This window comes from Chanos chanos, chromosome 5 (assembly GCF_902362185.1).
Source record: "Chanos chanos chromosome 5, fChaCha1.1, whole genome shotgun sequence".
Lineage (NCBI taxonomy): Eukaryota > Metazoa > Chordata > Actinopteri > Gonorynchiformes > Chanidae > Chanos > Chanos chanos.
This window is the reverse complement of record NC_044499.1, coordinates 46,164,711-46,185,604: the sequence shown is the minus strand read 5'-3', so window position 1 is coordinate 46,185,604 and position 20,894 is coordinate 46,164,711. Positions and strand designations below refer to the sequence as shown.

At 42.0% G+C, this 20,894-nt stretch overlaps 2 protein-coding genes across 2 annotated transcripts; one reads left to right on the top strand and one right to left on the bottom strand.

Moving 5' to 3' along the window:
* Nucleotides 1-137: 137 nt before the first annotated feature.
* On the top strand, nucleotides 138-12,456 carry polr3e (polymerase (RNA) III (DNA directed) polypeptide E). The gene is made up of 21 exons (XM_030774361.1): nucleotides 138-235; nucleotides 1,227-1,315; nucleotides 1,461-1,511; nucleotides 2,094-2,171; nucleotides 3,571-3,686; nucleotides 3,966-4,048; nucleotides 4,172-4,279; nucleotides 4,681-4,730; nucleotides 5,061-5,180; nucleotides 5,500-5,585; nucleotides 5,964-6,008; nucleotides 6,102-6,193; nucleotides 6,414-6,534; nucleotides 6,858-6,939; nucleotides 7,144-7,203; nucleotides 7,754-7,911; nucleotides 8,033-8,094; nucleotides 8,285-8,769; nucleotides 11,214-11,291; nucleotides 11,766-11,891; nucleotides 12,027-12,456. Exons 2-21 carry the CDS (start codon nucleotides 1,277-1,279, stop codon nucleotides 12,081-12,083), a joined length of 2,097 nt encoding a protein of 698 aa, XP_030630221.1. The 5' UTR covers nucleotides 138-235; nucleotides 1,227-1,276; the 3' UTR covers nucleotides 12,084-12,456.
* A 3,080-nt stretch (nucleotides 12,457-15,536) lies between these two features.
* On the bottom strand, nucleotides 15,537-20,186 carry cdr2b (cerebellar degeneration-related protein 2b). The gene is made up of 5 exons (XM_030775101.1): nucleotides 20,105-20,186; nucleotides 18,538-18,650; nucleotides 17,587-17,735; nucleotides 17,225-17,389; nucleotides 15,537-16,329 (listed from the first exon to the last, which is right to left on the bottom strand). The coding sequence occupies exons 1-5, from the start codon at nucleotides 20,184-20,186 to the stop codon at nucleotides 15,537-15,539; spliced, it is 1,302 nt and encodes a 433-aa protein (XP_030630961.1).
* Between the last annotated feature and the right edge of the window lie 708 nt (nucleotides 20,187-20,894).

Here is a 20,894-nt window from a genome sequence, read left to right as displayed (position 1 = left end):
CCAAGTTACTCATTTGGCGCCTCCTAGAGTGTATGAAAAAATCTGACAGTCGAGGTGCATCGTGGGAAAGAAGAATGAACAGCTCCTCCCCACGTGTCTGTAACACTGGAATCAGCAACATGGCAGTAGCAGGAACAGTGCCGACACTCAGCACTTTGACACGTTTGGAGTAATTAAAGGACAACAAATCAAGGCCGTTTTGGGAACATCAGCAAATTCTCATTTCTCTGAACAGGTAACGGTATAGATCTACATTATTTCAGGGTACAGAGTCCCTCATAACAACTGAGGCCTTGCAATATGAGTCAGTTAGTGGTATGAATGCTTAGCCCAGTGACGTTAGCTAGCGGTTGACTGGGAGAGAGCTTTAAAACTCAGTTAATTTAGTCAGATTGTTATTGACGTTGAAATAATCACTCTTTGATATCACACAAGCAGCTAACTGTAGGCACTCATAACTTACACGGAATCCTGAAACACTGGCCTTCGTATACAGACTTAAAGTTAGTTAGCAAGTAAATTTCTCATCATAGGTTGACTGCTCAATAGAGGAAAAACTCTTCTGTTGGTGCTATGCGACTGTAGATGATAAAAACAATATGCAGATATCACACGATGTTTATGATCGTGTGTTTGGTGTCGTTGGAGAGCTGATTAAATTGCACGATCTTGCGTCAGGTACGGCTGATCAGTGACTGGTTTGACGTAAACGTGCTACAAAACGCCAACATAGTCGGAAACAATCCCGGCAACCAGGTCAGAATACATGACCCACCATTTCAGTATTATGTTGCTGAGCTGTAACACCAAGTCAACAGCTCATACCAACATGAAGGTGCTTGCCATCTAACCGCTGTCATATAGCAAGGATTCACCGTGTGCATCTCCCCCTGCAGCGTTGCAGAGACATCTGTTTTCTGTTTATTTTCAAGAGGCCTGTAATCAAAGGCGTTATCCAAACCGAATATAAAATAATTTATTTGAATCCCGGTGAGATAGATGACGGCAATTGTTGTTCGTGTCCCGATAATCTTGTAAATATTCATCATATCAATGTTTGTTTCTGGAATGTTAGGCTACCCTTCTTCTATCGGGTGACTTTCATATACGCCCTAGTTATTCCAGTAATTCTGTCGGTGAACTTCAGAGTCGTAAAAAGATTGAGTGAGCCATAGCATTCCTTTGCTTCTGATAGAATGGGCACCTCAATAATACTGCAATCTTAGGTTTGGCCTCCTGAGGTCCGTAGAAGAGGCTCGTCCCTGTTCCCCTCACTATGGCCAGCGGGGAGGATGATGACCCCATCATACAAGAGGTAGGCGTAAACCCAGCCCTCTGTCCCCATACATCATATTAAGATGAATTAAAAGATGAAATACAAAACTCTGAATGCTGAAAATGTGAACATTCGACTTGAACGTTTGCTCAAAATGTTCTGAAATCTGTCTTGTTGTTTATAGATCGATGTTTACCTGGCCAAAGGTCTTGCAGAAAAGTTGTATTTGTTTCAGGTATGGATGGAATGTGTTCTATCTCTCTCTTAGATGTTCTGAGAGACTTCTCATAGCAGACACGCATTAGATTAGACCTAATGAGTCTTATACAAATCAGCCCCTCTCAGTTAACCAAATAAATCAAAACGGTTCATTTGGAGAGGAGCTGAGGAACATTCCTGTTGGATGCTCCTAATTTCTGGCTAAAGTCATCTGGCTAACTGAGAGGTCCTGCTTTGTGGAATTTCCTCCTTGGATCATGGAGGCTTTCTGTTTTTGCTCATGTCAGCTTTCTCTTTTTTTTTCTAAAACATCAGATTTAGCCTTAGGTATAGTGAGTTTAAAGTTCCATTTAGACATTAAAGACTTTTATTGGGTTTCAATAGTTGGTTTAGGATGGCTTTAAGTGAACTGCTGCTCATGTGGAAATGCGATAATAGAAATGAATACATGACTTTTTGTCTGGAGAAATGATAACAGGATACCACACACATTTTCCAACTGTACTGTTCAGTAAAATGAGTCATGAGGTTGCATTATATTCACACCAAGATGTTTTATAAATATACCATTTATAAACATACCATTTCCCTCCTGTAGTATCCGATACGTCCCTTCACTATGACCTATGACGATGTAACTCATCTATCTGCCAAAATCAAACCAAAACAACAGAAGGTAAGAACTGTCATTTACCGCCACTGGGGTTTTCTTGACTCTGGATAGGGCACAAACTTAAACCCTGCCATATGTGGATGAGAATTGGGCAGTAGCTGGTAATGAGATCAGTTTTACTGGTCACTTCGGCAGGTGACCAAAATGAACTTTTGGTAGTGTTGATTATAAAAAAAAAAAAAAAAATAGTGCTATAAAATGGATCAGTCCGGTCCTGCTTGCTGATTGGCTGAAACGGTGTCCCAGCTGTGTGTATCATCACTGTACAGCAGAGCTAAGCCCTCTCACCTTGCTGTGAATTATATCAGTGAGCACATAATGAAAAAAACCAAAGTAATATCATAGGAATTCTTGCTTTCTCTGGTGCAATAACTGTGTGACAGCGATTCAGAACTCACCTCTCATGCCTTTAAAATATGTTCTAACTGTCTTGCAAAAGCAATAAAACACGTTAGACTGTGTCCTTAATGTGGACATTAGGGTAATTAGGAAGTTTCTCTGTGAGGACCTGTGGTATATTGTTAATGTTGTCACGCCTGGCGTTCACCTGAACAGAATAACTCTTTCTATTATCTGGTGTTTGTGTCACAGTGGTAAGTGACAGGTTTAGTAACTGGATTGTGGGTGTTTCAGAGGTGTCCCTTATGTTGATACTAATAATTGTAAGTCACTCTGGATAAGGGTGTCACCTAAATGAACATAAATAAAATGAGATGTTTGAAAACCTAATTTCCTCTGGAGGTCTGAATTTCAGCTCATGATCAGTCGTTCATTTTTACCTTAATGTACCCAGGATTCAGCCAGTCAGGGAGTGCAGTATGTTAGTGGGACTTGTGGCCTCTTGGATCATATTTTAAGAAAGTTTTTGTAGGTTATTTATGTCCTCTGACAGATTTCCTCGAGTAGTTACAGTGTACTGAGAGGCAGCTATCCACATGCGTATTGCCGTTCTCTCACTGTCTATCAGTGCCGTGGACTAGTTTTCTCAGAAACCACAGCACAACTGCCAAGTCATGAGAATGAGCAGGAGGATATCCTGCATAGATTAACATGCACGCACACACACGCGCGCACACACACACACACACACACACACACACACACACACACACACACACACGCACACACACACACATTCTAAGTGACCTTAGAATGTGTTTCTGTTATATAATTTTTGATGATTTGAGAAAATACGCACCATCAGTAGGTCTTGTAGTGGGTGATGGTGAGGTGTGATTACTTATAAACTCCAAGGCACAGTGGCTGTTTAACAGAAAATTCATTTCTTGAAGTAATGCCACCTTTTTTTGTTTGCATATTCTTGTGTGTCTTTGATATTGATGGATTTCTGAACGCTTATTTATTAATTAATTCCATATTTTTGGGGGTATTTTCTCTGCAGGTGGAACTGGAGATGGCTTTGGACACCATGAGTCCAAACTATTGCCGCAGTAAAGGGGAACAGATTGCCCTGAATGTGGATGGTACTTCCATGGAGGATTCCAACACCTACTCCATGTTAGTTTCCCATACACTATCACCACATACCTGTGTCTCAATGCCTCACTAGAGGACAGCATGTTTAGACTGTCTCTTGTTTGGTCATTTGTTGTACACGTGTGATGAATAACAAACGACTTGCTCTGATTGCTGAAGATGTCACAACAGAAACCACATACATTTTAATTTTGATACTTGATCATTATTTACCTTAAAAGTCTCACATGCCCTTTTGTGGAATCAGTCGGCGCTTCGATTGAAATTTTAACTGTCGTTTCTCTTTCTTTTGTTATGAAGGAAAATGATGGACAAACAGACCTTTTCATCCATCCAGGCCACTACAGATACGTCCCGCTACGCCGCAGCGGTGTTACGGAAAGGTAGAAACGTTTTTTTCGCTTTTCAGTTGGCCGCTCAGGCCACGGCGCCGGGCAAGCTAATGATGTGAGTGTGTTGCATGTCTTCAAACTGTGACGCTGACTCTTCTCCCGTGTCGCTGATAGGGGAACTGCATCTCACTCCGTTACAAGGCATCCTTCAGATGAGACCCAGCTTCTCGTACCTGGACAAAGCCGACTCCAAGCACCGCGAGAGGGAAGCAGCGAATGAAGGTGCAGGATAATTAAAGAGCTTTGGTATCTCTACAGCTGTAAAGTAGTATAAACAACAGTAACATTTTATTAAAAAAAAAAAAAAATTAAAAATTAAAACATGTGAACACAAAAAGGTGAAGCACACTTGGTATTAGACAGCATATTTGAAATAGGAAAACTAATCCCTACCTATAAATCACTGATCATAATATTAAAAATCAAAAGCCAATATGAAATGATGTGACTTTAGAAGGGTATTGAAACTTCATAGCTGACTGTGCTTTACTGGTACAATGCATTTGTCCGTTTGATGCATGTGACACACTCAGGAGATTCTTTAGGTCTCTGTTTGAGGCAGAGACAAAAAGCAGAGCGGTTGAAATGCTGAGCTTGCTGACCGACGTGATATCTGCTCACAGGTGGAGATTCCTCTCAGGACGAGGCGGAGGATGAAGTCAAACAGATAACGGTGAGATTTTAAACGCTCGCGTTTCTGTGGATAGTGACATGGCCCTTTATGGCTACAGCCAATATCCCCAGAAATCGCATCCAACAAAATACTTAATCTCTACCACCGTCAGCCTAAACGTTTTTTTTTTTGTTCTGATTCACAATGTCTTTGATGAGGTTAGCAACTCTTTTGTTGTTTGGGGCGAAAACATGTTTTCTCAGTCGAGACGTCTTTCCAACACTAAAAACTCACATTATTACATATTCATCCTCTATATAGTCCCCGGTCACATACGCGTGGTCCCTCGTGTGTTTTCGCTTAAATATATTCGCGCGGCTCTTCCCACAGGTCAGGTTTTCTCGACCCGAGTCTGAGCAGGCCCGTCAGCGCCGTATTCAGTCCTACGAGTTCCTCCAGAAGAAACAAGCGGAGGAGCCCTGGGTTCACCTGCACTACCACGGCTTGAAGGTCGGTCCGAAAAGTGGAACAATAGTAGTTAATTTGGGCGGGAACCCTGGACTTGGTCGGCTGGTTGGGGTCTGAAAAGTGGAACAATAGTAGTAAATTTGAGCGGGAACCCTGGACTTGGTCGGCTGGTTGGGGTCTGAAAAGTGGAACAATAGTAGTAAATTTGAGCGGGAACGCTGGACTTGGTCGGCTGGTTGGGCGAATGCTTTTGGAAAAACATAGGCCATTGTTACGTTAGAGAGACAGAAGGGTTGCTCTGTACATATGCCCAAAAAAAAAAAAACCCTCCGATGTTCCTCTTTGTTTTTCCTCTGTGTAGGATTCTCGCTCGGAGCACGAGCGACAGTATCTTTACTGCCAGTCTATGGGCCCTTCAGAGAACACAGAGCTGGTGAAAACACGAAGGTGAGTAGTGCGTTTGTGAACAGGGAGATCATGGTCTGTCTGTCTGTCTGTCCAACTGAATCGACTCCACCCAGAAAGCACCGGGAACATTGTCTCAGTATGAATAATTGGACGTCCATACAAAGTCTGTCAACCATGTCGGTTAACCGTTGGGGTAGGAAAGCTGTCAGACTTGTATGAGTAGGTTGTAAGCATTGTGCTTTTTGACGTTGTTAAACAGCTGTATATTACCTGGTTTGAATACAGTAAAATGTTATGTGTGAGAACCATGCAGGTTCTTTCAGTCAACTGATTTTTCTGTGACGCGAAAATCACACCGCACACCAGTCATTTGATACTGTATTGTACTCACGCTTTTCTAACTTTTTATTTCACCAGTGAATACCTGGCTATGCTCATGCCTCCCGTGGCCGAGGAAAAGGCGTAAGTTATGCTACTCCTCTCTCGCCGTACGCTTCTTATTTGCAAAGACAATAAACCGACGCTCACCGCCTGTTTTTATTATTTGGTTCTCAGCGTTAAGCCGGTGGGACCCAGCAATGTGCTCTCCATGGCCCAGCTGCGCACCCTGCCCCTCGGAGACCAAGTGAAGACCCTGATGAAGAATGGTCAGCGAACCTTCAAATACATCGTATTTATTGCATCTTTCATCGGATTATGCTCGTGTAGAGACAATCTGGACAAGCTGCAAAGTTCAGCGACTGCCAGATCACGCTATAAAATAAAATGTCTAGATGGAGTTGTGATGGAGTTATGAGTGTACATATGGAGATTATTATGCTCTGTGATTTTTTTTTTTTTTAAGTTTTGTTTTCCTCTTGTCTTCAGTCAAGGTTATGCCCTTTGCCAACCTCATGGGCTTGCTGACCCCGGGCACAGATTCCACCGCTGTACTGCGATGCATCCAGCAGGTGGCGATGCTTGTCCAGGGAAACTGGGTGGTTAAAAGGTGAGAGTGTTAACTTAGCTCGGTCTCTCAGAGCATCTGGTGGGAGTATTTATTACACATTTAGCGTGACTTTCAGATTCGGACTGTCAGAGGTTTGTGGAAAATTGTGGACTTTTATAGGTTGGAGGACAGCTCAGAACAAACACAAATATATCAGAGAATCTGCTTGTGTATACTGGTTCCTGTATGCATATGTTAATTTGAAGGGGGACAGTGTGTTAATTTGAAGGGGGACACTTGGGAACATGAGTAAAATCGTGTACGGTGCTCAGTTTTTTTGTCCCTGCAGTGTAAGTAACCAGAGAATTCTTGTTTATCTACAGCGATGTGCTCTACCCGAAGACCAGCTGCAGTCCTCACAGTGGAGTTCCTGCAGAGGTGCTCTGTCGGGGGCGGGACTTTGTGGTAGGCAGTCACCTCATTGGACGCTTTAACTAGCAATGTATCTTTAAAATAAAGTCTTTCATCTTTTTTTGGTGGGGGGTTGTCCTGTAATTATTTGTTTGAATACGTATGCCTATCTTAATGCCAAGTGGAAATTGTAATTAATCAGTTAATGTTATTGGAGAAATACAGGTAATGCATTCCAGTTTCTCTTTGCTTTTTCAGATGTGGAGATTCACACATGTGCGATCTCTGATGAGAAAAGAGGTTGCTTCCATCATTAAGGTTCGTAGGCTTTTTCTTTCTGTAAGGTCTATGAGGTTCATTTATGGTGATCGTTCACAGACGCCATTGAGCGCTGCACAGCATAACTGTAAAACTCAGGCCTTTGTAAGAATATAACGTCAACAATAGCAGAATGAACAGTTTGGGATTTTATTTCTGTATTGGAGCTGTCTCCGTTTTAATAAGAGCAAAATGTCATTGTTACTGCCTGTTTTACACTAGATCTCATGTAATTTTAGGAGCTACATATTTTTAACTTCACGTCTATAGGTCACTCGTTAATCTTGTTTGAAATAATGCTCCACTACTTCTGGGCCCTGAGCATGTTTTTATTTGTCAGTCTTGAATTATCTGTTATGACATTATAGTATAGTACGTAGTCCTATATTCTTCAACAGCATAATGTTGACAATGATTAAAGAGTCCCCTGCAATTTGAATGTGTCTTTTCATGCAAGGCTGCCAGCTTATTGCCTGGTTACTGTCTCCACGGCCACCATCGCTGGGTGTGACGCACTCTCACTTCCTCTGTTCTCTCTGTGTGCCCACAGCTGCCCCCTGAGGATGTGAAAGACTTTCTGGAGCAGATGTCTGTTCCCAGAGCAAACAGAGGCTGGGAATTCCTCTTGCCAACTGACAATGACTTTGTTAAAAAACACCCCGATGTGGCACAGCGACAGAAGATGCTATGGCTTGGCATTCAGACCAAGTAATGTGTCATCACTTTCGCTCGATTAAACAGAACACGGACCCTTAAAGATGGTTGCTAATTACACAATAATGTTTCAGTCCGACAGGGATTATGCTGATGTGATGTATTTTTTTTGTAGGTTGGAGAAAGTTTTTAACTTCTCTAAAGAGGATTTCTTGCCAAAGAAGGATGCGCAAATGGGTATTTATCTAACTTTGCAACTCTTTAAGAGTCTGTTTGTAAAACCGCCTCTCTCTTTCTCAGCGTGAGCTTTTTCAGCACTCAGTTGCTTTTTCAGCACGTAATTGCTTATTGTAGTTCTTGTGTTTAATCTGGCATTGTTAGACATCAGTCTAATAAAAGTGTGCATTGGTGTTTGTGTGTTTAACAGAACCAGCGCACGTTAGCGGTGAACAGCGTCTCAAGATGGCCCGAGAGCGGGCTCGGGAGAACCACGGCTCCCTGCAGAAGGATCTGGACGCACGTCGAGCGCAGGCCGGGTCGGCCAACACGGGCAAAAAACCCGACGGTGCCAGTCAAGCGGTTTGTGTGAAAGAGGAGCCTCTTAGTGATGGCGAGGAGCCCATGGACACCTCCTCTGCGCTCTTCAACGGCTCCGTCAACGGTTACCCTACCTCCCCCTACACGGACCCTCATAACGGGCACGGGGCCGGGCACGCCCCCGTCCCCGAGCTCCAAGACTTTGTTCAGAGTTTGTTCCGGAAGCACTTTGTGCTGTGCCTGAGCGAGGTGAAGCGTTTGTTTAACTTACACCTGGCGAGTCTCCCCGCCGGGCACTGCGAGTTGGGCAGCGTCACGGACCGCATGCTGCAGGACACCATCCTGCGGAGCAACTGCAGACAGATCTTTGTGCCTGTGAGTACGTCAACCCTGTTCACACCGGAAACTTCTACGGCTGAAACGTACGGGATAATGGCTCGGTTCAGGGGTCATCCAGGAAGCCCTTAAGCATTAGCCACCAGACGTCAACACAGGATTAGCTCACTCTTTTCGCCCGTTGTGTCGGTTTAATTTTTGCCCAGCGCGGCGGGAAGAAAAAAAGATATACAGACGCATGGATATCATAGTTCATCCTGGATTACGGGAGCACTATTTCTGGAAAAAAAAAAAAAATAGGCTCTTTAAAGGTGTCTGAAGATAATGTTTGATGGATGGGTTGATTGATTGCTGTCAGGATAGTGAACACTGAGTAAAATAAAAAGAACCAGCTCTGAATTCTCACTGCTTAATATAACAGTGGAGTGGTCTAAAAAAAAAAAGATGTTTCGAAATGATGTGAAAACCATAGAACAATTTGTTCACGTTTTAGCTTGTATTAAATGTCAGTGTATTAAATATCAGTACATCATTAAATGTCAGTATATTAGTATTTTGCTTCAAGGAATGCCAAAATCCGGATATTTTATTTTTCAAACAGCGTTTATGAATGTATGAAAGTAGCCTAAACATTGCATATTAGGATACATTTTTGTTCATGCATGTTGCATAGCATCCAAGTCTTAACGAAATGAATGCAGATGAGAAAGCGAGAAAATTGCAGGTTTAAAAATATTCAAGACACCTCTATGATTTCAGCTGTGTCAAAACCACACGTTGTCTGTGAGTAGATTGAATACTACGTTCAGTGGCCCAGGAAGTGTTTTTATGTTGGCACTATGGAGCAGTTCTTTTTAGGCACATCCTTTCGTCATGTCGTACCATAATCCATTTCTACAGTTTGATCACGTGACAGGATGATCCTATCTGGGTTTCTCCTGCCCAGTTAGTCTTTCAAATGGCACCTTAGTGGAGCAGTTCACCACGTGAGCATATTCGGTCAGTTATCTTTGAGCGTTTAAATGGTCAGCTGAGTTACTCAGATACGTTATTTCAGTAGATAAGCATTTAGCGGTGTATCCTCTTGATTAGACATGCTATTCATTAAGTGTAAATTGCATCGCTGACCAAACCAATGCAACCAGTGCATGCAAAGTGAAGGGAACTGCTTTGTCTAGCTTGTGGTAATAGCGAACAAAAAAACACTATCAACACAATTACACATTACTCAGAAAACTGTGCTGGCAACAAATAGGTCTTAATAGTAAAAAGTGGTTTGTTTTGAAGTTCACTGTCAGCACAACATTTAGTGGCACATGGAATTAGTGTGGTTTGCAGTGTGTTTTAGGTTGCTGAAAAAGCATGGTTTTATGAAAAACGTTAAAAAAAAAAGCTAAAAATCTTAGTGTTTGCATGTAAAACCTGCTTGGTGCTTCGTTACTTTTTTTTTTTCTTAAACCTCAGTTAATCACATTTTACATACAATACCCTCCTATAATGTCAGTAGATCGCCACACTGCGAGGCTTGTTAAGGAGTCCACTATATAAACATTTGTGCAAATTTTCAAGAAAATTCCTAAACCTGGGAATTGCATGTAAACACGGAAATCCATGAATGTCCTCTTAAACAGAGGTCCGCTGTGTACGTATCTCTTGTGTCCGTCCTGGGTTAATCCAGTTTTGTATGGGTTTAAGCTCTAATCCATTTTAGGAGAGGTTAGGCCTATTGACTAAAGGGTGTGGAGAGCACAGTAAGAATGGTGCTCCTTACGTAACTGCTATTAGTGCACGTTAAGCCCGTGATCAGTCTAAGGCGAAGCTAATTGACCCAGTGGTATCACACAGTGGGAGTGATGGTTTTGAATATTGACTGATTGGACCGTTGTCCATGCGTTAAAGCATCACCCCCTCGGTTCAGTCTAAATAGTAATTCCCCAGACATCTCAACAGTGCAGCGAGATGGCCGCCTCTCCCGTCACGTTTTCATAGCTCGACTCCGGGTCGTTTTTTTTTTAAATAAGTCAGAGATGTTTAGGAATTTTTCGATAGGTTCTTTTTGGGAGTGTTTCGTTTTTGTTGCCCTTGTCGCGTTGTTGAGACTTGACTCGTGTTCAGCGTACGTTGTACATTGACCCCTGTCTCGGTCAGAGGAGGACGGTAGCTTTATGCAGCTTTACTGATAAGGACATTATAGGGCACTAAGAGACACACCAGAGCCCAACTGGTTGTAATGATTTTAGAACTTACAGCGTGTTTTTTTTTTTTTTTATGGCAAGTTTTTTGTGTTTGGGAACGCTCCTGGTGAACTCGCCACATTTCACAGAACGTTTTTTTTTTTGTTTGTTTTTTTCCCTCCCCTTACATTAACAATAGGTTGTTGTATTGAACTCCTCTGAGTGTTGAGTACATGCTTTGTGTTTGTTTGACTTCTTCTGTAAACACGCTCCTGATAACATGTTTATTTCCCCTTTTCTCCTCCCCAGTTCCCCCCTCAGAGTACGGCTTCTGCAGAGGAGCAGAAAGTCTTTGGTTTGTGGGAGAGCGGAGAAACCTTTGACAAGGTAACTGGGATGCTGGGAGGCATTATTGGATTGTCATTATTATGTGTCTAATCTTGCCTGTGTGCACGTTCTCGTATCAAATAAGATTTGTATCACATGAATATGGTGGAGGTTTTTTCTCTCCCTGCAACAAGAAAATAAGAATATCAATGAATAAAAGGGTGTTTATGGATGGCCACCTCCTGGAATGTCTTAAATCACCTCAGAAATTCATTGACATATTTGAGATTTTTTAAAAGTGTACATTTATTATTCATAATAGGTATAGCTGTGCTATAAAATGTTTTTTTTGTTGTTGTTGTTGTTGGTAAATCTTTAGGCACCAATTCCTGAAACTTGAAGCTTTTCAATCTGAAGAGTTCTAGCATGTACTTTTGTTTATGTGTGTAAATGGTAATTTGCTTTTGTGCTGTGTAAATGGTAATCTGAGATGTAACCTGATCATCTCATCCATTCGCTTTGGTCCCATTTCAGCACCGACAAGTTCTGTTTGACATCTTCAACACCAACTACCGCGTCCGGAGAAACGTCATTCAGACGCGACTCACGCAGGAGTTTGGTGATTCAGTCACCAAGGCCGATGTTGACAAGCTGCTGAAGGTAATCTACTGAATCAGACTACGTCAGTTAGCACTTTTTATTTATAGTGAATAGATTATAAAGTCTTCTGATCTTTTAAAGCCAAATTTGGACTGGGTACCTAAGGCTTATCTGTTATATTCCTTGTTGTTGCAGGAGTGCTGTGTTAGCCTGGGAGGGATGTGGTACCTCAGAGGCACGGTGCAGTCCTGACAGTGAGTGAAAGGAGACCTGTTGGATCCTGTCAATCAATCAAAGTCTCTCTCTGTGGAGTTCAGTGAGAGTGAACTCTGCACAGGGAAGTGGAGCAGACTCATGGGCCAATCACTGCCCCTCACCTGGCACAGACCATGAAAGAAAGTGGGGGGGTTGGGGGTTGGGGGAGATAGGGGAAATGTCCATCAACTGCTCTGAGGCACCTGCTTCTATGAATCCCTCTGGATGTATAGCTGAGCATCGGCAAAAACCAGAAACGGTCTGAAAGCAAACACACCTCACAACGTATTCACGAAAAACAAAAAGGGCTGGAGAACAACATGGATCAGTTGTTTGTGTTTATATGAAAATTTCAAGAGTTGGGAGACGCGTAGACCGAGAAAGTATTCGTTTGTTTCCTTTTTTTTTTTTTTTGGAAGTCACAACTGACTAGTGATTACTAATAAAGAGCGCATTTCATAGTTCGATTTGATTTGACCCAGTTAGTGGCCTTTCATAAAACCCTTAATTTTTTTTTTTTTCCATGGCCTTAACTAGGATATTTATTGACAGAAAGGCGTGTTTTGGTTTGTTTTGGTTTTTTTTTTCTTCTTTGTGATTGTTTACTTACAAGAATTAAGGAATCGACATGGTCTTCATTTTTTCCTCAGGCACGTGCAGGAAAAGGAATTATATGCCAGTCAGAGAAGCAAAAGGACACGTTAGGAAACAGATTCGTTAAAAAAATACAAACAGGGGAAAAGAGTAATGCCAACCGTCTAATTTGATGTAAAATCCATTTTTCTTACTGTGTTGACTATAAGTTATGCAGTTTTGTGACTGAGATAATGCTGAAATTTTTCTCTCTAAATGCAACCCTGTGCCCTTGCTTCTCTCCGTAATGTTTACATTCATCTTCCAGATTCTGATACAGGTAAACCAAAGTACTGAAATAGAGATGCCCTAAAACACCTGATCATTTGTTTGGATGGGAAAAGAAATCAAAAATCGTTCGGATGGAAAGACGCTGGGGGGGGGGAACAGTTATGAATTGTTATAATTTGAGAATAAAGCCTATTAAAAGTCCAGGACTAAAGATCAACCAAAATCACCATTTAATGCGTTAATCAGCGTTAAATGCATCGTTGTGCCATTTCTGGGAGTTCGCGGTGAAGTTTAAGAAGAAGTTATTTTATAGTTGCTCTTAAGTTAATTCTCTCGTGATAAAAATCGATGAAATTATGCAATAAAATGTGAAAAAAGCTAAAGCTAAACACCTTGTTCAGGTTCACGACGTAATTCTCGTATGTCATTCAGACCGGTGTCATCAGTCTGATTTTTAAAACAAAGATTCAGTTACATAAGCAGTTAAACGTCGCCGTGGGACACCAACGTTTCATGGGCGAAAGTCTATGTTTCATGTGAAGAACAATACCTGTGTTTTACGCTCTACCGACGAACAGCTGAAAACAGAACTGCTTGCTAACGGCAACGACAGTGCCTCATTTGTTCACTAGTTACGTTTAAGGAATTTTACTTCGCGGCATGAATTTTTCAGGCCCTAAAAAAATAATTGCCCTTTGTTTTGAAGACATTTGAGGTTATTTTTTTTCCTGATAGTGTGTATACCGTATGTGTATCTATTTATTTATACAACCATTACTTGGGCATCAAAGGGACTATTTTTGGTTAATTTGATGTATGACTGACTAGGACGGGCCTGTGATCATTGGGCAAACACTGTGTTTTGAGTGTACTGTAGCTCCTAACTGCTTTCTGAAGACAAAAGCAAGTGCCTGTCATTTATTCAGGAGATATCCCACTCTTATCAGATATACTTTTTTTTCCTCACCTAGAAGCAGATTTTCTAAGTCAAGAAATAGTTAAAAAAAACAACAACAAAAAAAAACAGAAACACACAAATGACAGTCTCTTCAGCCATTTATTGCGCATTCCACATGCTGGAACTTCCATTCCATGTCGATGCAGTCACTCAGCCCATGCAAACCTTTTTTTTTTTTTTTTTTTCAAAGACACAAGAAGATAACAGTTAGCTCTTTGCCATTTGTATATCACTCTCCTCAATAAACACTGCAACTGGAATCTCTTGCTTTCTGTAGTTCTTTCCCAAAAGCTGACCTCCTCAACCTGCTGGTTTGTTTCAGGAGTTACTTTGAACATCTATGACAAGGTCTAATTCATTTATTACGTGTACATTTTCTAAGGAACATATTTGAAGGTCCAAAAATCCTTTACCCCTCTTTTGAACACTCAAAATGAGACGCCTAGAGGAAAATTCTAGACTGAATACAGAGACAGTAACCTAGATATCCATCAGGAGACATCGAGTGATTTCCAGTGAACAGCAGGTAGATGTGAGGGAACAAGTGAATGGGAGATAAACCATAACACATGAAAAAAGACAGGGTGTTCCAGTAAGACATGAATGATGCAACAGCAGAACAAACCAAGCCATCCCAGTTCCTTTAATCTCCTCTCCCGTCTCTCTACCCTTATGGCTGGCCTGTTTGAAGAGCGTGCGTTATCAGAAGAGGCGGAGACTCGTCTCCAATATTCCTCCGTGTTCTGCTTTTAGTCAGCCTGATAAAGTTATTACCTAATAATTGTGCCATGGCAATCTTATCAAGGTCAGTTACAGCTTGTACTTATAAGAACAGTGCTTTCTGCTTTTTCATCTTCCTGGGTCCAAAGGGTGGTGCCTAATCTACTGGTTCCTTTGTACCCATTCGAGTAATGTCCTACTGTTGTTTTCTAAACACGTATAAACACAACCCAGTTACCATTACAAAAATGCTAAGTTGGATATACAGTTATTTTTTTTTTATAGTCTTAAAAAAACAGTTGACTACGAAAACCTCGTATAGAGCTACAATATATATATATTTATGTGAAATCAAGAACACAGTGGTATAGAACATTGCACTTTACTCAAAGCTCAAAAACGACTAATTGGACCGAACGCTTTGTTGCTTTCACTGTTCAGCTTTTCAGCACTAAGAAATATCAGCCCAGTCCCGACATGTCTTTCCTCTTTTTTTCCAAACAAACAGGATGAAAAGACTGCAACATATTTACTTCACCAGGTCTGAAAGGCTATGCCAATGATACAACCTCATTTCAATCACGAGGGGACAACTGTTCTCCAACAGGCTGAGAGATGCAGAGAAGCTCTGGCGTATTACTGCAGTGAAAAGGGAAAAGTGATAATTTAATTATGAATCAGAACTTCTACTGTGTAAGTTATCGCGCCTTAGTTATAAATAAGATTGACTGGATGAAGCACTGATGCTGTGCAGGACAACATTCTTGAAAGATCTCTGCTAGTTCGGGCAATATCGCTTTTGCTTCATTATCTCTGATTGGATTAAACCATCTGGGACGGACGCCAAGTCTAACAGGAGCACGTTTCAGAGGTTTGAAAAATGTCCTTGAGGTTCTCTCCGTGGTGCCTCATTCCACATGACTAGGCTTGGTCCTGTTCCCCCTCAGGTCCTCTTTGCTCTTTTGGATGCATGTGAAAATCTCGTGAAAAAGTGCTTTGTATTCAGGCAGCTGCGCGTCGGCGTCCGTGCTAACGCCTTGGGAGTGGGTGTGTACGGGAGGAGCAGCTGACACGTGAGGCTGGTGGAGGAGATTTTCCGCAGGAGTCTGGACGGCTTTGTGGCTTTGGGGTTGCGACGCGGCCTCGCAGCGACGCAGCAGCGCATCATATTTAACCTGTAGGGCGCTGTACTGGGCGTCGACCTCGTTCAGGAGAGAGATGCCGCGCTGTTTCACCGCCTCGGAGCGCAGGACGCCGCGCCGTCCTTCCCTGTCGTCTGCATCGCGGATGCAGACGTCAGCGCTACCGCAAGCGCGTAGCTGCTTCTCGCTACTGCTGCGCCTCAGCTTGTGTTCTCTCCATCCCGTCTTTTCCTCCACCTCCTCAAAACGAATAAACACAGCTTCAGGCACAAGCCTGTTGCTCACCCCGGAACCGGAAGAGGCCTCAGAACGCCAGAGCTGTCGTAGCTCCTCCACCTCCGTTTCCAGTTCGGCTAGCCGAGACTGGCAGGTTTCCAGCAGGGCCAGTCGTGGTTCCAGTTCAGCTATTTCCCTGGCTAGAGCCTCCGCCTCCTGCTCCGTTGTCTGCCGCAGAACCTGCTCAGACCTCAGCTGGGCCTGCAGTGTGCGAACAGAACGCAGGAGGGCCATGCGCTCTCCCTCTTCCCAATCTTTGTCCTGGGGGGTCGGGCTGACAGACCTAGACCGCTCAAAGACAGCGCACCTGCACAGGGGGAAGAATGCATAAAGTGGAAATCAAGACAAACTTATTCAACTTATCCATCTGAAAAAAGGTTGAGAAAAGGTGACCGTGGGGCTGGTATTGCCTCTTCTTCCACATAAAAAAAAAAGTCAAAATGAATAAATCAACAACTATACCCACATTAAAACATTCCTCTTTGTTTACAAATCTTTGAATGGGACTGTATTAAAAAAAATGTCCATCAGATTGTACTATCTACACCCAGAGGTTGAAGACAAGAAAACAGACAAGCCAGCTTAGTGAGGGGCGACAAGAAAGCAGCACCAGTTTGTCTCTGTACTGTTTCTTTAACTGGTGTAAACAGATGGTAAAGCTATGGCTGAGTATGACTCCTGCTGCTCACGTCCTCTTTATCAGGCTTTCCTGCTGTCTCTGCTCTTTTTCACGTCTGTCAGACCTGCTCACAGAAACAACAACCTCTCCAGTAAAGCTAAGCATGCTGGACGAAGTTTTCATTCGCTTTATCATGGTTTTGACCGTATTACCTGTTCTTTTGCTCAACCTCTACCCCAAAAAACAAACAAAAAAAACCCCCACCTTGACCTTAATGCTAGTGTCTATGTTGTTTTAATGTTCTTAGTGGTCTGCTCCTCTCATGGATTATGTGGGGACTGGTTGAGGATTTAGAGTTCAGGCAATGCTAAGAACTTCCATGAAGAGGTTTGAACGTGTAGAGCAGGACAGAGAAGATTCTGAATATCTTGACTGATAATAGTTTAAGGGGTACTTTTATTTGAAGCCTAACACAGGCTGCCACCAACCACCCTCTTGTCACTGAAAACTAAAATAACAATAAATCTGGAAATCGATCACACGTCGATCGGTGACTTACTTTTTTGATTGGTTCTGGTCCTTCAGACAGGACACACTTTGGTGGCTTGAGGACTGCTGCGGTGTCCCCAGATCCTGTCTGTCTGCTTCCGCTGACCTAAGCTCCTCCACCTGCTTCTGCAGCTCCTCCACCTGAGTCTGTAGCCCGTCAATAGTGTCTGTGAGACTGTGGAGGTAGACAGAACCATGAGTATGTTCAATTAGATCTCATCTCTCAATTTTTTTTTTTTTTTGCAAAGCTTCATTCATTTTGTGTGTGTGTGTGTGTTCTTTGAAGAGCAGCATAAAATAATGATGATTCCCAACATCACTGCCTATCCCTAAACTGTGAACTTTGTTTTGTTTTTTTTTCTCCTTCCACACCTCACAATCTTCTGCTGAGCAGAGCGGTTCTCCAGGACCAGCCTTTGGTTGGTCTTCTCCAGGTCCCGTGCTGTCAGATCCAGCTGCTCATAGACCTTAGCGTGCTGATCGTTCACTGATCTGAGGAAGTCCACTTGCTTAGACAAATACTGAAAAAGACAGGGAAAATTGTGAATCAACACAACCCTCCAACACAGCGCTCCTCCTTAGATATATTCCTCATTTAACACTATGGCACTGAAAATGTACTGAAAACGTGTGGGGGAAGAATCTGATTACAGGTGTTCAAGTGAATCTGGAATTTACAACTGCCTTCATTAGTATTGACTGCATTTAGCAGAATGTGCTGAGACAGCTGATATGCAACTGACAGGACATTGCTGTGGTTTCCTCCATTTTTATTTTCAACTCTGTAGTTTTGCTCTTATCAAACCCTGCGCGTTTATCAGATCTTTCATCTTCAAAGAACGCCCTGAAATAAGTTGATAACTTCCCTTTCCTATTGTCGTTTTTGGCTTCTTAAGAATGGGACTACAAAAGCCTTTTTTTAACACATAGACTCTACAACTTTATGACACGATTAATCAGGTTTCTACAGGGTGCATTTAAAAAAATAAAGTGCATGTTCTAAACTTAAGAAGTGTGGAGTGGATCGTGTGTCGTGTTGGACAAAAAAGTTTCTTCTGACAATATTATTAAAGTGATTTTGCCATTGAAAGTACACTCAGCACATTCTTATGTTTTCAATCCATCATGTCACCTGTCTGCATTGTGAGACAACAACTTTAATCATTTTCTCAAAGAAAAAAGAAGAGAGAGAGAATCTGGAGTAAAATGATAGAGCAAGCAGTGGTTCTATCAGAGACAAGAGGCTGAAGCAATCACATTAACATTGATGTAAGGTCACAGGACGCAGTGAAAAAACATTTTGCATTGCTGATAACAGTATACCTCTATCTCCTGAAGCTGCTCTTGGTTGGTGGCATACATCTGCTGCAGGCCTTGCTCCAGCTCCCTGTTCCGCTCCAACAGGGTTTTACCCAGCTCGGCAGCCAAATGGAGATCTAGAGATGGGAAGAGAGAGAGAGTGTGTGAGAGAGAGAGAGACGTATAGAGACTGAGACCACACACCAAGTATATTCACAGGGCGGCCAAACTCACACAAACAGACATTTTGAGCTGATTTGATCCGATCCTCTGTGTTTATATAAAATTATATTTATTTGTTGTACACAGAACAGTAATGGTCTGTTGCAGCAATAAGAACAATACTTCAAAACATTGCTTTTTGAATCGATGCTAAGGAGTGTCCAGCTTTAGGCCATCAAAGTTTACGTTAAAAAAAAACTGTAAAAGCAGGAGTTAATGTTCACTGCTGAATTCACGTAGACAATAACGTGAACGAACTGAATAAAGTCTGATTCAGGCACTGAGAAATGGGACATAAGAACTCCGACAGCCCACTGAGAAAGGACTCTCACATTACTGCAGATCGTCACTGCTATGAAGAGGAACATGAATTACGCACATTCAAATGACTTTCATTTGAAAACTCGAGATATTTTATTAAATCATAATTTTTACTGATTGCATTTCAGTTCAAAATATTGCCTTTAACACAGGTTTAACAGGGTCATGTCTGGCATGGGTTACCATGTCTTGCGAGTTCCCAGCCACAGTTTAGGCTATAAGATTTGATAGCTGACGATTACATTTCATGGCTCTTCTCTTTCACTTATCAAATCAGAGCAGGTCGGCCTTATTTTCTTTGTTGCATCTTTATCTGCGACATTTTAGCTTCAAAAATAGTGGTATGGCCACAGTTAAAAGCTACAATAACGACTACGCGAAAATTTCATTGATCCTTCTTTTTTCTAAATTTCATTTTAAAGACGCAAAGTAGCACTTTCTCACTGGTATCAGGAAATGACTGCTCTCTTTGAAACAAACCCCAAAAATGAACTTTCATATGTTGAGAAACTGACAGCGACAGGATGTGGTATAAGGTCAAAACAATCTGAGTCGCTGACTGAGTAAAAGTGTAATTTTATCCGCTCCCGCCTTCGAGGGCCGTTAACTTGTAGACATCTTACTGTCTCTCTGATTGGTTATTTCGAATTCCAGAGTAACATGAAATATCAACGTTCTGTAATTACATCGAACTAAAAACAGAATGCAACAACGTCGGGTAAATAAATAAAACAAGCGGTCAGATGGCGAAAAACATTAGAAGCAGGTTACATTGCAATGATACTACTGAAAAATCTCCGGCTTGTGTTCACATACAAGGACTAAAATCTACATAATTACTTAACTTAATTACTTAATTTGAGGGTCGTTTTTTTATTGTTCAGAGCCATCAATTCTCAAGTATTCACCGGCAATCTTTTGACTGATACACCGCATGCTATAGGGAACGCAAGCGCCCCCCCCCCCAAGGTGGTTACAATTTGCACTTATGATGTCTAGAGGAGAGAACAGAGTCTTCATTCATTATCACACTTCAAATGTGTCTTACCATGCTCGAGGTCTTGTTTGTCGTACCAAGGCTCATCTTCTTTAATCTCGAACTCTTCTTCCACAATCATATCCGTTAGCATCTTATTTTAGACGTACACAAAAGTCTTCTTTTGAAGAAATAATATGTCCACAATTACGCATACTACTGAGCCCGTGTAACAAGAAACATTAAATCGATAATCATTTTCATAGAGTACATTTAGTGCCGGTGCTTATTTTAAATGAACGCTGCGAACACCTCCCACACTTCACTTCACTGCATTGCGCGCTCAGTGCACCTGAACATGCCACGCTTCGCTTACCTTTGATAAGTGTGCGTGACGTATGGACACCTGCAACGTAGTTTGCGTACGTTCAAAGTTTTAAACCTGTGACCAAGGCCATCGTCTTGTATTCGTAAGCAATTCACTTCTGACACACATTAGTCTTGAATGAAACTTGGTGATTTATTAGTGTCTGTGTGACAATGTCAGGAGAGACTGGTTGTTTCTGAAACATGACTCTCCCAATTAAAACACACACACTCACACACACACACACACACACACACACACACACACACACACACACACAGCCGTATCTATGTATTTTCAACACGAAAAGTTAAGAACATGTAAGAGCACGTGCTATACAAGGCAGATCACAATAAGGACCTTGGATAATTTTAGAATTTTTGAGAGAACAGAGAACACTGAAAAATTTCTTTCTTGTATTGCTTGAAACCACTGGCTGATTTTAAAATTTCTGTTTGTAATGGGTCATATCTGTACCATCATATTCTTTCACAC